General features: G+C 39.0%; 1 protein-coding gene across 1 annotated transcript in view; it reads right to left on the bottom strand.

Annotated features, from left to right (window-relative positions):
* ARHGAP40 (Rho GTPase activating protein 40) overlaps positions 1–14,683 on the bottom strand; it is a 55,858-nt gene that overhangs the window by 4,134 nt on the left and 37,041 nt on the right. The window contains exons 6-16 of the mRNA XM_063299814.1: positions 12,949–13,169; positions 11,352–11,427; positions 9,339–9,496; positions 8,691–8,856; positions 8,188–8,279; positions 8,011–8,088; positions 5,841–6,000; positions 4,838–4,920; positions 3,370–3,576; positions 2,791–2,931; positions 1,844–2,004 (exon numbers count right to left, since the gene is read on the bottom strand). Of these exons, the coding sequence (XP_063155884.1) occupies positions 1,844–2,004; positions 2,791–2,931; positions 3,370–3,576; positions 4,838–4,920; positions 5,841–6,000; positions 8,011–8,088; positions 8,188–8,279; positions 8,691–8,856; positions 9,339–9,496; positions 11,352–11,427; positions 12,949–13,169 (1,543 nt within the window). The remainder of the gene's footprint in view (positions 1–1,843; positions 2,005–2,790; positions 2,932–3,369; positions 3,577–4,837; positions 4,921–5,840; positions 6,001–8,010; positions 8,089–8,187; positions 8,280–8,690; positions 8,857–9,338; positions 9,497–11,351; positions 11,428–12,948; positions 13,170–14,683) is intronic.

The following is a 14,683-nucleotide window of genomic DNA, read 5'->3' as shown; positions in this document are numbered from 1 at the left end:
GGGCTGTTCTGGGTCTCTTTCTCAAACTTTCTACTTTCCCAGGGCTGAGCAACCATTTCACCTCTCCTAACCCCTTCTCAAGGGCAGACCCAAATTTCTCTATGTGACTCTGTACGAGAGGTAAAGGTAAAGGTTTCCCTTGACGTAAAGTCCAGTCGTGTCCGACTCTAGGGGGCGGTGCTCATCTCCGTTTCTAAGCCTTGGAGCCGGCGTTGTCATAGACACTTCCGGGTCATGTGGCCAGCATGACTCACGGAACGCCGTTACCTTCCCGCCGAAGCGGTACCAATGTGACTCTGTACGAGAGAGCAATTTAAAAAAACAGAAAAGTGTTTTCAAAAGAATGGCAATCCAATGCAACACATATTCGTTTGAATCTCTTTCTTCAAGGTGGGATCAGTCTGGTTGCCATGGATACTGAATATCAGAATCCTGTTGCATCTCTTCTGTGCCTCATAGTCAAGAGACACAAAGTGATATTACTCTGCAGAAACAACATTTTTATCAATTTGGATTCTTTTAATTTCAGGATTTTTTTGTCAATTATGGGGGGGGACCCTGAAGCATTGCTCTAGTTGTCTTTCTCTCACTCCTTTTTGCAGCTTTTTCTTCTTCCTCACCCACTAGATACTTTGGGGATAAGAGGTGGTTTGGGTTCACTTAAGCAATTCTGAACATTTCCCTTATTTTTGCCAAACACATTTTCCTGCAATAATTTTACTAATTACCTCCAGGAGAGCAGCAAAATTTCTTTCAGCTACCAGTGCCTATGCAGGAGTCTTCGAAATTTTAGACTTCATAAATATACAAGTTTTTAATATTTTCTATACTATTTTATGCTTTGTTTTCTGTCAGCTCACCTGTCATTGATTGCAATGTACACATACACTTAGTAGCTTAATTCTTAGTATGAGAGTACTTAATTCATAAAGAAGTTTTATAATCTAAATTAGTTTTAAGTAGCTGCACTGCTAACATTCTACAATTTGAATGTATAGGGTTTTGGCAATCCGAACCATTTTATTTACTTCTATTGATCTTCTAGAAAATGTTTGTGTATCTTAATTTGAGCCTTGTAACCTCTTACAAAAATTGTACAAAATGCTGATCATTCACCGTAATATAAATACTTCTAAATATGACTTTTCTGCTCATCAGGTGTGTCTTCTTCTATTACTTAAGTGTTGGATGTAGTTAGTACTTGGATAACAGATCACCAAGAACCGCATCCACATTTTAAAATAGATTTAAAAGTTGGGTCTAAAGTTGGGTTTAAAATTTAAAGTTTAGCAAAATATAAATAAGTATACTAGCAAAAGTATACTGATACTTCAAATATATAAGTATTTGGATTCCCTGGGAGACTGAGTGGCTGTTAAAAATCAACTTTTAGATTACATACCACAAGCTTTAGCATCTGGAGTCTCTTTTACATTATTGGCATGCATGTTTGAAATTAGTAATTAATTTATAATTATTATATATTCTACTTTGTGTAGATAATTTATCTGTTTCATCCTAAAATGGCAGTCTATTTTTCTCCTCCCAGCAGCACTACACATTCCCCAGAAAACTCCTCCAAACATGGAGGTTCTCAAATGCAGTATCCTATTAGGCTTAAGGAGCTACCAGAAGTAATGAAAAACAAATAAATAAATCAGTTGCTCACTGCAACTCTTTGCATACTGTGATTGAACTGACTCCTCTAGCCACTGAAAACACAAACACTAATGTGTTTCTCTTAAATGCTGTTTAACTCACAATCTTCAAATTCCTCCTTAACATGTAGGTAAAGCCAAGCTATGCTTCACTTAGGGTAAGGGGGAAAATGGGGAACTATTACCATTTGATAATGTTGACTGCGTTGACAATATTCCAGCCATTCTGACCAAGGTTCTTCTGGAACTGTCTCAGAACATCAACTACTTTTGTTCCATGAGTTAAATGAACTTCCAAAGAATCTTTTAAGAACAAGGAAGCCTGGATTTTGACTATTTTGCAAGGCTGAAAGGGAGAGTAGTAAAAGATATGAAGAAAGAATCAAATTAAAAATAAATCCAAATGCCTGCAACAAGCGTGAACATATATTGAGTTAATCAGGGTCCAGAATTATTATTGCCTCCAAATATCTGCTGTGTGTACACCTCTATCAGACCAGACAGTAAAAGCAAAGGACAGGACTGCCATAAGGCAGTGTGAAGTGATTATTAAAATCACTTCACACAGAGGAGCAGCATGGGACTAGAGCTGATAAAACATGAATGCCCCCTTGTGTTTACATGAGGGAAAGACCTTACTTTTCTTGAAAGAATGTGTCACAAAAAACAGAGCCCAATTTCTTTTTAATCATGAAAACCACATCAAAGCTGCTGCTTTGCAGGATTTTGATGATCTTCTGCACATCAAAACTGAATGTACAGACCAAAGCCTTTGAAAAGTCACCTCAGATGACAACCAAGTTATGCATGATTGGAACAGCTAGGAGAAGCAATACTGTGGGCCATCTTTTGATTTGTGTATGCATATATACTATCCTTTGCACGTACTATTAAATCAGCCTAAGGAGATACAACAGCTGCAGTTCATTTTTACCCTTTCCAGCTCCCACCCCATCCTCCAAATCATCCATGCTTACAACTGGATGCAAATCCCTACACATGTCGGTATGAGCAGATTCTCCCTGTTATTTCCATTTACCAAAGTTGATTATTAGGGGAGATAGCCAGCGTTAATCCCATTCTCTGATGTCCTAATGGTGCAAAGCGGCTGGACAAAGAAGACCTCACTCACTTCACCAGTGTTCTTTTCTGTCTTCTCCTTGTCTGCATGAATCTTTCTCAACAGATTCTTGATCCTCCTGTCATAGAACTGATACTTCCAGCTGCTGTTCTCATTCAGTTTTCTTATCTGAGTTACCAAGAAAGAAGGAACCTAAAGCAAACATGAAAAGCGACAAGTGTGCAAACTCTCAGTGACCGTTTACTTGCATCATAAATATCCACATCATTCTGAATTATCTCCTGAAAATGGGGGAAACAAACAATAAATGTGTTTTTTTATATGTTGAATTACATCTCCCATCCCCTCACAAGTTCAATTATTATCAGCCATTAGGCATTGGAAATTTCTTGGTTGCTTGGAAACAATAATTCTTCAATCATGGTTATTTATATGTCAAGAATGATTTTGAATCTAAATAATGCAATTTGTAAATACTGTGAACATGGAACAGAAAGTGAAAAGATGTCATTTTGAATACTAAAAGGATCGTTCTAATCAACACTTTTCTCTCTGCAGAAAAATATTGTATTAAGTTTTGCTAATGATAATTTAAGAATGACTTGGGAAATAAAGTTTCCCCTAACTTACAGTCCAGAGCAAATCTTGATAATGGATCATCATTCGAACAATATCTGCTGCACCTTCTGCCAGTTGCTTTTCTTTTCCTTCTGGGATCTTGCTTGGCAAACCCTTGTGCATGAAGAGGTTTGGAGCAATAACCGTGGAAACATTCCAAAGGCTCATCTTGTTTTTGTTTTCTTTGGTAACTACCAGCCTAAGAAATTCCAGCAGTGCCTGATAGAGGAGAGAAGATAAGCCATTTGGTTGCAGAGAGACTGAATATTAAGCATTGCTTATCTTCTGCAAGTTGAGCCAAGTGAGTTGTTCAGTGTTATGATCCTTCTAAAAATTTATGGTAGAGCTACATTGCACATCAAAAATACTTGGGTGTTTGGGCATTGCAGTCTTTAACTCACCTGGGTAAGCAGGAATTCCTAACCGATCTAAATCACTGGTACATTTAGAATTTCAAAGCATGTGGCTATTTTCTGGCAGGCAGGCATACTACCAAAGTGTGGTCTGAAGCTATCCAGAAATTTTGTTTTGTTAAGAGTATTAATGGGTCCCATTCTTGGAAATAAATTTTCCTAGAGACTAGTGTTTTCTCTGCAGCACCATGCTTCCATTTACTTATTATTTTTAAATTTAAAAAGATCTCCAATAAATAAATTCTGATGAGGTATGGAGTCCAGCAGATACTAACAAATCCTCATCATTCTGGCAAAATGATGTCCACATTGTCACAAAGAATTGGAATTGACTAAACAACTACAATTGAACAAAACAACAACCTGTATGCAAAATTGTGGAGCTTTTAAAACAACGATGAACAATGGGCCATTCCAGTTGCTGAACCGCAAGTCTCAGCGAGCCTGTCCAGTATGGAAGGATGGGGATGATGGGAATGGCAGTCCCACAACATCTGAAATACTACACATTGCCCATCTCTTTTAAAAGGAACCCTTTCCACTCAATCATATTTATAGCAGTATCAACATGAAGGTGTGTCAAGTCAGGCAAATCATTATCTAGTCTATAGTCCAGGGAATTCCTTATCATTCTACTCACCTAGTTTCCAAGTATTTAGATTTTTTAAAAGATTTTTTTTACTTCCACCTTTATTATTTTTTATAAATAACTCAAGGCAGGGAACATACCCAATATGCCTTCTTCCTCTTATTCCCCCACAACAACAACCCTGTGAGGTGAGTTGGGCTGAGAGAGAACGACTGGCCCAAGGTCACCCAGCCGGCTTTTGTGCCTAAGGCAGGACTAGAACTCACTGTCTCCTGGTTTCTAACCTGGAGCCTTAACCACTAGACCAAAGTCTTGCCTAATATTGCAAACTAAGATTCTAATAGCTGGAGAAAACCGGGAATCTGGGACCTTATGCCAACAAGGTACTGCATTATCAAGCCACAGCTTTTATCCAGTGATTTATTGCCACTGGGAATTATTCAAGTCATAGCTCCCTGGGTAGCATTTGCCTGATTACCTTCAGGGTGTTTCGGTTAGGTTCTGGTAAAATCAGTATGAGAAGATTGAGAGCCTGCAGCCTCTGTTTCAAATCTGGGATATCTGTAGTGGAGAGAACAATTTCATCTCTTTTGAGAATTAGACCTCTAACACTCCAATCCTGAACAGCCATTTGCTCCATTTCACACATCTCATATGCAAAGCATTCAACATGACCTGCATAGGAAACCTAAGCCCAAGTGATAGCAAACTGCTATAATCATAGGAATTGCTGCAATTATTCAAAAATGTGCATAAACAACAATTTAACCAAACAGCATTTTCTATGACTATCTCAACTGTGCCATCTGAAAAAGATCATGCCATAGTGGGCTGTATCTTCTTCCAGAGAGCTGCAAGAAATCAAGGTGTATGCTTAGAGCAAGGGTGGGTATTATTTTGGGGGCAAGAGGACACACTTAGAGTTTTGAGAGTATATTATGGGTACTCTCAGAAAATGCAGGAGGGTTTCTATTCACAAAATAGCTTTACCCTGTGGACAGGCACAAAATGCCCATTTATAAAAGAGTGCAAACTGATGGGATTATGCTCCACCACCTTCTTTACCACTCCTTCCAGGTTCATCGTTATCATCCCAGCTTTCTTTCTGAAAGTTATGTGAGCCACTTCTGAATAAAGCTTCGGGCTGTAGTCACACATCATTTTTATTTCCTTCCGCAGCTCAGAAGCACTCTTGGAAATTGCTATGCTCAAGACTGTTGCTTTGCTTTGAGGCATACCAGCACCCTTTCCAATTTTTATCTTGATTTAAAGAATCTACATATATAATAAAATCAAGTGGAGCAAGGAATCTAGGAGGTAGCTTAAATAAAAAGTTATTCTTATGACTGAGCAAGGAAATGGGCACAGGTATCTAGAGAATATGTCCAGCAACACGTAATGGCCCCACACAACAACAAGGGAGGAGAGAAAGACCGAGTGCTTAAGGCTATGAAGCCTTGTCTGTTTGGCCTAGCACTTACTCTGCACAGCTGCGAAGGCAGGCAAGTATTCTGCTGTCAGAAGAGGAGTGGGCAGCTCTCGAATAAACCTCTTCAGCAGACCAGAGACATCATTTTGATGGACCTCATCCCACTGGAAGAAGCCAGTGTAGAATTCACTTTCCAGTTTTTGTTCCAAACACTAATGCAAAGGAAAAAATGAGGAAAGAGGAATAGAGAAAAGAGACATGCCTTGATGTTAAAAAGGCTTTAGAGGGTTTGGTTAAAAACAAACACTAGATAAAGGGGAGAGCAATGTGATCTGCAGTAACAGCACATCTGCCTTAAAAATACAACTACAGAAACGATCAAGGGATCAAAATTTGGAAGTGGGGATAAGAATAAGGTAGCATTTTCCCAGTGACAAAATACAGTACTGCATCTTACAAACTGAACAGCCCTTCTAAGAGATGGAAGGCTGGTTAGAATTCCCATAACACATCAGTATGATTTATTACAGCAATAATTGAAAAGATTCTTCTATTTTTATGCCTCTGAATACAGTATAGCAAAAGTGGCATTGTTCCTGCTTGCTGCTGCCACCGTCTGGTCTGTTGAGGAATACAAGCTCTCAGAGCAAGGGACTCCTTTTTTATCCAACATGGAATAACCAATGTAAGCATACTCTCTGATTGGCTCACAACATTGCATTAAGCCATGGTCTGTTTTACATATGGTTTGAAGTGGCTTTGCTTATATATAAAACAATTAACCATGGTTTATAAATCAAAACAGCTGGCTTTGATATCATGCCAAGCATATATCAAGCCAAATACTTTTAGGTTTAAAACAATGAGTGAATGAGCTACTGAGATCAAGGGATATCTGCCAACTACTATAGCTTCTTCAACAAACCCTGGCTTCCTGCAATAGCAGGATCCCAGCCAATGAATCCTGTATCCTTACATACAAACATATAATAAAAAGCACTACAATGCGGGATACCACTGAGGGCTTAGGGCCTGGTCACTTGAGGGATCGCCTGTCTCCCGTAAGATCTGCCAGACCACTTTGATCTTGCAGGGTTGGTGTGCTCCAGGTTCCTGCGATTAAATAATGTCATCTCTCAGGACCCTAGAAGCACGCCTTCTCCATAGCAGTCCCTGCCCCCTGGAACGAGGTCTCCCTGAGATCTGGATGGCCCCCGCTCTGCTATTGTTTAGAAGAGCCGTGAAGACCTGGCTCTTCACCCAGGCAAGGGAGAGGGAGGCCCCTCACTTCTTTATGCTTGCCATCTTTTATCCTTATTTTTTATGCTTTATTGATTTTATTGTAATTTGATTGTTGTGAACCGCCCAGAGTTGTTGAGAATCAGGCGGCATACAAGTAATAGTAATAGTGATCTTTTCACTTTCTAAGCCAACGTGACAGCTGGAAAACCTCTCAACATCTTTCTGAAACCTCTGCATCTTATAAAGTATTCCAGAACACTGCATGTTCCAACTGTGGTGGGAAGCAGAAGCAACTACATTCTTCTACGATTCTGTATGATGTGCCAGACATCTAAGACCACACATAAAGAATCGCGTAAAGGTAAGGCTTAACTAATGCTCGTTAAGTGATCAGGGTATACACTTTCTTCATGAACGTAAGAACCAATATGATGTTTAGTACACTGGATTCAAACGAGACAAGGAAAAAGGTTCTGTTTTTCTCACTGAGGCTATTATTCTGGTGAGACTATTAGTTTCATGTATGGACAGAATTCCTTAGTCAATAGAAACAACTGAAAACATGAGCAAGTATACTAAGCCTCTTCTGCATCAGTTTCCCCCCCCCCCCATCTTCCACAGGCCTTAAAAATAAGGATACTAAAGCTACTGATTCATCAGTTTTTATAGGGGTACTACTTTATCCCCTTCCTAAGTGCTTACCAGAGGCATTCTACCGAACAATATAGCAACAAGAGGTGTATGATGGTCTACCTAAAACTGTCTAGTAACCCACAGATGGACTGTGGTCTGCCTTCTATTCACTTTTATCTAGATCTCACCTATGATTCTTCTACATCTGCATATTGCAGAGGATGATATTGGAGGCCAAATGTTTTCCGAAGGAAACTTGTTCCAAATGCTGATGTTCTCATGAAGATTCCCCAATAAATTTCCAAAGCACTCCAGAGGAAACAGAATTAAAAACCACAGCACTCTACCTTAATGCGAGATTGTGATCCTGAAACTCTCAGGATTCCTTCTGTATCCAGCCCTTTCTTTTCCAAACATGAAAGCAACTGTGAAGCAAATGGCAAATCATCATGAAAAGACAACAAGATTGCAGCCAAATTCAAAACACAGAATTGACAACAACAAAAGATTTAAGATGGACTTACTGCTTGTAGAATCAGTGGAACCCTGGTGTTTGGAAGGAGCTTTTGATCATTCTCTAACAAAGTGCCAAGTGGAACTCCAAAAAGTTTGTGCTCTGCAACGAAGGCAACCATATTTACAACTATTTCATCTCTCAAACAAAATAAAAATTCAAACAGACAAATAAAGAGAGCTTAGTAAACCATAGTGAAAAACAGCTATACTTAAAACAGTGAGACAATAATGTGATTATGACTTCCACCAATCCAGTTTTCTCTTCTACTTCTGTAGCTCTGCCTGTCATTCACAAGTTGCCTGTTTCCTTGGTGGACTTTACCTTGGACTTTCCTTGAGTCACCATGAAATGGAACAGGAGAACAATAGCTTTGAGATTAACAACAGCTGTGAAGAGGGCTGGGAATATACCAAAAAAGTATCCCCAGCCATGGCAGGAAACACACAGTACAGGTATGGGGGGGGGGGAAAAAAGGGTGGGGTGGGGTGGGTGGGTGGGGGGGACAGCTACCTGCTGACTTTCGTTTAACTTCCTTGTTCCTCTTCAGCTCTAAGCCAACAATATCGCAAAGGGCAGTTAGTTCAATGAGTGCTAGGGTAGGGATTTTCTTCATGTCCTGCAGAGACAAATCTTCTGTCTTGGTTACTCCCAGCCTTCCTTTGGGGATCTTAAATTTCTAAACCAAAGAAGCGAAAGAGGAGAAATTAGTGTGACAATTCAGGATCCACATAGCAATTCTGCCAAAATTCTTTCTTCAAAGTAATGAATAGATAAAAACTTAGAAAAGAGATGGGTAAAACCTGATTGCAACTCAGCTTCTTCTGGAAGGCTGCAGGGGCCATCTAGCGTAATAGTTACTACCAAAAAGATGGGGAGCTGATCTTTTCCAGCCCAGTTGTTGATGTTCTGAAGATGTTTTGTGAAGAGAATGGGAGCAGGCACCCCTTGGAAGGCAAGCTACTATCATCCTCACCCTTTAATATTCTCCCATCCCTAAAAAAGAAAGTCCTGAAATTCTGTTGCTGACATTTTGCCATTCAGCCATCAAATTTCAGAAGTAATTTCTCAAGAGTGCTGGGGAAGATCACAAATGGAATACTGGGAACCACATGCAGCCCATGGGATGGTTAACCCTGGCTTAAACAAAGAGAGCCTCACAGGCAAACAACTCTCTTCCTTCATCCTCCTGGTTTCCCTTGGGAATGATCCTTTGAGCAGGATTGCAGCCTGCTCTGAATATGCAGCCTCCATGCTGAATAACTCTTCTCTCACAGAATCTCTCAAGGGAGACTGGAATCCTGGGGTTCCCACTGGATCTAAAAGCAAAGAATTTTGAATGAAGGAAATAACATATATTTCATAAACAAGATAGAAATTTACAGTATTGTCTACAGACTAAAATCAGTCTATAGAAAAACCTGATTGGCTCCTAAAATAAACTAATCCCAGGGTCATAGAACTAAGTAGCAATCAAATTTAAACAATCTATATTTTATATCCAGAATAAAGTGGTTAAATAAAAGCTTTATGTTAACATACAATCCCAAATGCTTTAACTATGTCCTTTCCATTTGCAAATCCAGTTGTCTTTGAAGGGTTTCAATACATCCTGTTTGCATGAATCGGGATTTTTTTTAATGAAATGTATTTTTTTTTTATCAGTTGAGGCCACTCAATTTTGTTTTCAATTGTTTTTGTCATGTAAACACAATGTATAAAACTTGCTCTTAAGAACTGCAGCCAGATGTACGCATTCACTAAATGTGCATGAATAGAATTACAAATGTGTCTATTCTAAGGAAGCTGAATTTGTGATTGCTCTCCAAAAATGGTATTGCAACGATTAACTGAGGTGTGTGAGGTGTTCCCACCTAGTTGGTTTTATTTACTTCAGTATCTCATTTTTTAATTACTTCAAAAGCACTATTCTTTGTCAGGAGGTGAGGAAGGTATGAGACTACGTTGTCAAGGAGAGGACTAAGCATTCTCCACTGTGGTCTTAATGTAACTCACTCTTACAGCATCCACGGTGACATCTTTTGTACATGCAGCCTTGAAGGATAAGTCTAATCTTTGAGCGCTACCATCCTGTCCCTTGCTTCCCTTCCTCCAAAACTGATACAAGTTAAATGCATACCTGAACCTCATTTATTGTTAAATCAAGCCATGGTAGGAATTTAACTAATATGATACATACTTTCACAAGAGGGAAAAATAAATTCATTCAAAAAATGCACTCCTGCATCTAACTCTTGCCTTTAGCTGACCCTGGCTGACCTAAGCAGCTTTTGGACTTCAGACTCCTTAGTACTTGGATGGGAGGCAAAGGACTTCTGCACTGTTGCCAAGAAAATACATTGATACCTCTATCACACTGCCAAGGGTCAAGCTCAGCTTGAAGACTTTATTATTTAACTGAAGCTTTTAGACCTTCAGTTTTTCAAGTTTTAAATCCTTAGAAAAACCAAAAAGAAAAAAAAAGAAACAGGAATATTGAAATTAAAAGAAGGAAAGAAAGTGATCACCACTGAAATTAAAAAAAAAAAAAAGTGATTGCCACCAAAATATAAATCAGCTTTCCCTAAACGTAACGCATGTAGTTTACGTCAGAGAATTCTCTAGTCAGCAGGGTCATCGCTAAGAGAGGCCGTGGAGGGAGTTCTCACACTGTAAAGCTTGCATACGTGATACAATACATTGTCTGGCAGAACTTTAAAAAGAGGGAAAAAACTTAATGTACAAGAAATTATGTCAGAAGAACCTTGCACCTTAAATTTCTTGCAAACATGATGTCACACCAGACTATTGGGAGAGCTGCAAAGCTATATTCAGTGTGTAATCTCACATGGAAATCCTAGAGCTTTTGATTTTGCAGAAGGGTGCAAAACGTGTGACAACTTGCCCAGACCCCTTTTGGGGGGGGAAATTTAGGTCGGTATTTGTATGCTGGGGATGGCTTCAGAGGTTAAATGGATGCCTGAAAACTTTCAGATGCTTATGACTCTCTTAAACTCCTGAATCCCTCTCCTGAATCCTCCCCACTTTTAGAACACAGCTCTTGACCTGCCATTCAAAGCCTGCTGTGGTCCTTTAGCTGACAGCGGTTACACATTTTTATTCTAAAGATTATATTCCTTCTCTCTATTCAAAGCAATGCAATATGTTTCTTACATTTCTGAAGGTTGTTAGACGATGCAGACCTGCGGTGTGGTCGATCTATTTCAGCCTCCATTGCTGGTTCAGTCTCCTAGACAGAGAATACAAAAGAAACCAGTGAATTCACATATCACACTACGCCATGGCTTGTTTTACGCATGCTTTCTGGCACATCAGTGAGCTTTTTTACACTTAATGTAAATAAGTAGTACGTTTGTTGTTTTGGGCATAGGTTATAACAACACAGCTTAACACAAAAAGAAAAGAAATGCAAATATTTTAAAAATGCAACATGCATAAAAAACAACATATTTTTTTTAAAAGTCAAGTATGTTTTATAAAACGCTTAGTTTACAAAGACTGATTCACATATTACATTAAGCCAAAATCAAAGAAACCATATATGTTTGAGATTAAAATGCAACTTTTTCAGTACAACATACTGGAGATATCCCATCAAAATCAAAATCCATTTTCAAGCAATAATTAATCATTTCTAAGGAAGTTGACTAAATTTTATGAAAAAAAATGGATCTTGGTATATTTTGAAACCCAGCAGGTGGCAGCATATAGCTGACCTTGGCTGATTTCAAAAAGCTAAGCAGGATTAAACCGGGTTAGTACTTGGATGGATCACTACCAGAAAATGCCAGGGTTGTAAACTATACTGGAGAGGTGAAAAAGATATCCTAGAATGGGCAATTTGCAAGCTATCTGTATTTTTACCAAGATAATTACATGGACATGGATGTAATGTCACCAAGTTGAGTTCAACTTGAAGAAATCTGTCATCATTTCAAAGAGCACATTAGGAAAATAGCCCACTTGAAAACATCATCTTTTCATCTAGATGCCATGAATCTATGCCATGAAGTGATGCCTCTCACTTCAGTTATAAAGAAAAAACACTCCTGTACATATTTGGGTGTTTTCTATGATTGTCTCAGTTGCAGTGCCTGAAACAGAAATTAAGGTTCATGGCTAAAATCCAGTTCATATTAAACTCCTGCTATCACATGAACATAAGATCAGGAAACAGACAGGCTCTAATGTAATTTAAGTGGACCAATCTGAGTCAGAGAAATATTTGATGTCTTCTTTTCTTTGATCGAGACTAGCAGGCCTGGGATACCATCATGGTTTTGGTTCAGAGTACAGCAAGGAAACTGATGGTGGTGAAATCCTACCAGCTTTCTAATGATGAGACAGTTACTCAATAATCCAGAAGCATCAGAGTCAGTCAGTCTCCCTCTCCCTCACTCTGCTATAGTATGGGTGGGGTGCAAAGTATATAAAATTGCTGAAGTTGCTAACAATAAGGAAATTATCCTTGGGGTTTAATCAAGAAGAAGCCATTTTGATGGCTTTGACTACCTGTATGCTACCACTCACAATCGGCTCATATTTTTATCAAAACGGTTACTCTATGCCAAGTTTAATCATCCATCCTCTAAAATTTATCTAAGTTCACTAATAGGTAAGGCTGCAAAGTTTGATACATTTAAAAAGTCAGTAAAATGCTTTTTTTTTTTTTGAGGGGTCATTCTAAATTGTTGAGGCTAGAAATGGGGGAGGGAAAAGCTGAAGCAAAACACAATGTAAAGTAACATACCCCAGACTCAACTACTCCAAAAATGTCTCTGACATCACGGATAGGCTGCTTATTTTTCTTCCGTCGGGAGCGGGTATAAGTATCCAACCGTCGCTGCACAGCCGCAGCCTGAGTCTTGGTCAAAGTGGACAGCAGGACAATGTTGCCGTTCTCTTCCGCATGATCACCCATTAGGTCAGAGAGTCCAGCGTCCTGCAGCCATTCAGCCTCAGCTTCCCCCTCTGAGAGGCAAGGAAGAACGAGAAAAGCAAGGTCAACAAATAGCATATCACTTACTATTCAAAGGATGGGTTCACACAACATTATAATGCCTGAATCTGGGTTGATAAAATACAACTGCTGTATTCACATAAAACACTGCATTATTGGTTAATGGTTCATGCAACCTGCAGAGACAATGGCTATATTGCCACAGCACCCTGAACTACAGACAACCCAATGCCTAGCCTAATGTTCGGTGTGAATCCAGCCACAGAGTAATTCACAGAGAAAATACAGTGTTAAAAACCAAATTTGACTTTAACCAAATATACCTTAAGAAGCTACTGTTATTTTCCCAGAATGAAAGGGCTGAAAGGGCCCAATGGGCCAGGCTTGTGCAGCTTCCAGCCCTAGGTGGAACCCATCTATTTCCTTGAGTCAAGCTCTCATCAGATATTCAGCTTTCTCTGCAATCTAGAATTCTAAAAAAGCAGGATCCCAGATTGTGAGGATCTCAGAACTCACATCCACGCAAACACAAATAAAGTAGTAGCAGGTGCACATGCTTCTATATTCTATACTCAGCACTTTTCCTCTGTTTCTTTGGCTATCTATGCTAAAAGTAGATTGACTTGGAAATATCTATCTCAACTGGAAGTGTGATTTTTGAAATAGTTTCTGGATGAATAAAGTTACTTTACAGAGATTTTCATTGTATACTTTGCATGTTTGATTAACTTTGCAAAATCTTGTGTTTCTCCCATGATCATTTCAGGATTGTTCTTCAAAATTCTTTCTTCAGGTATTTGTACACTTTGATTCCTAAAAAAAAAATACCTTAGCGAGATACATTAAGGCTGCTGAATTGTTGCAACACACATTCTCTCTGAAGTATATTGTACAACACTCTTCTTTGTGTCTTTCTTCACAGGCACACACACACAGAAGTTATGAAAACCTCTTTTTATTAAGTTGTTTTATTTTGACAGTGGACATGAGTAATAAAGAAATTCACAAGGAATTTTTTTTCAATTCTTTTTAGAACAGAAAGTTATTTCCTGCCACAATTTTCATTTCATTTCCCATTACATCTAACTAGATATGCAGTATACTTACGGAAGCAGACCCACAAAATCTGACATCTATTTCTAGCCCAAACTCTTCTTAGGACACTTCCCCACTGCTGAGCTGAAATGTTCTCCACCCATTCTTGAGTTGGAAGAAAACTATTCAGGCATGACATTTGCTGTCCCCACAGCTGACCTCTGTCCTGTCTCTCCTGCCTCTGTTCCAGTTACTGCCAATTCTGACTTCTCTCCAAGATAATGAGTGATAAAGCCTAATTGATGTTACACATTTTCCCCCTCAGATGCTGTCATAAAATGGAAAAAAACACTACATTAATACCAATGCATCTGACTTAAGACTGTCTCACTTATAGACTAGGGAGAAGACAAAGATAACATCATGGGGACATGGCATACAAAAAGAAATTATCAGGGCATGTTTGTATCAGGGATAGGTGAAAGTGGGG

Source organism: Candoia aspera, chromosome 3 (assembly GCF_035149785.1).
Source record: "Candoia aspera isolate rCanAsp1 chromosome 3, rCanAsp1.hap2, whole genome shotgun sequence".
In the NCBI taxonomy this organism is placed as follows: Eukaryota; Metazoa; Chordata; class Lepidosauria; order Squamata; family Boidae; genus Candoia; species Candoia aspera.
The sequence above is the reverse complement of the archived record's forward strand: the minus strand, read 5'-3'. Positions and strand labels throughout refer to the sequence as shown.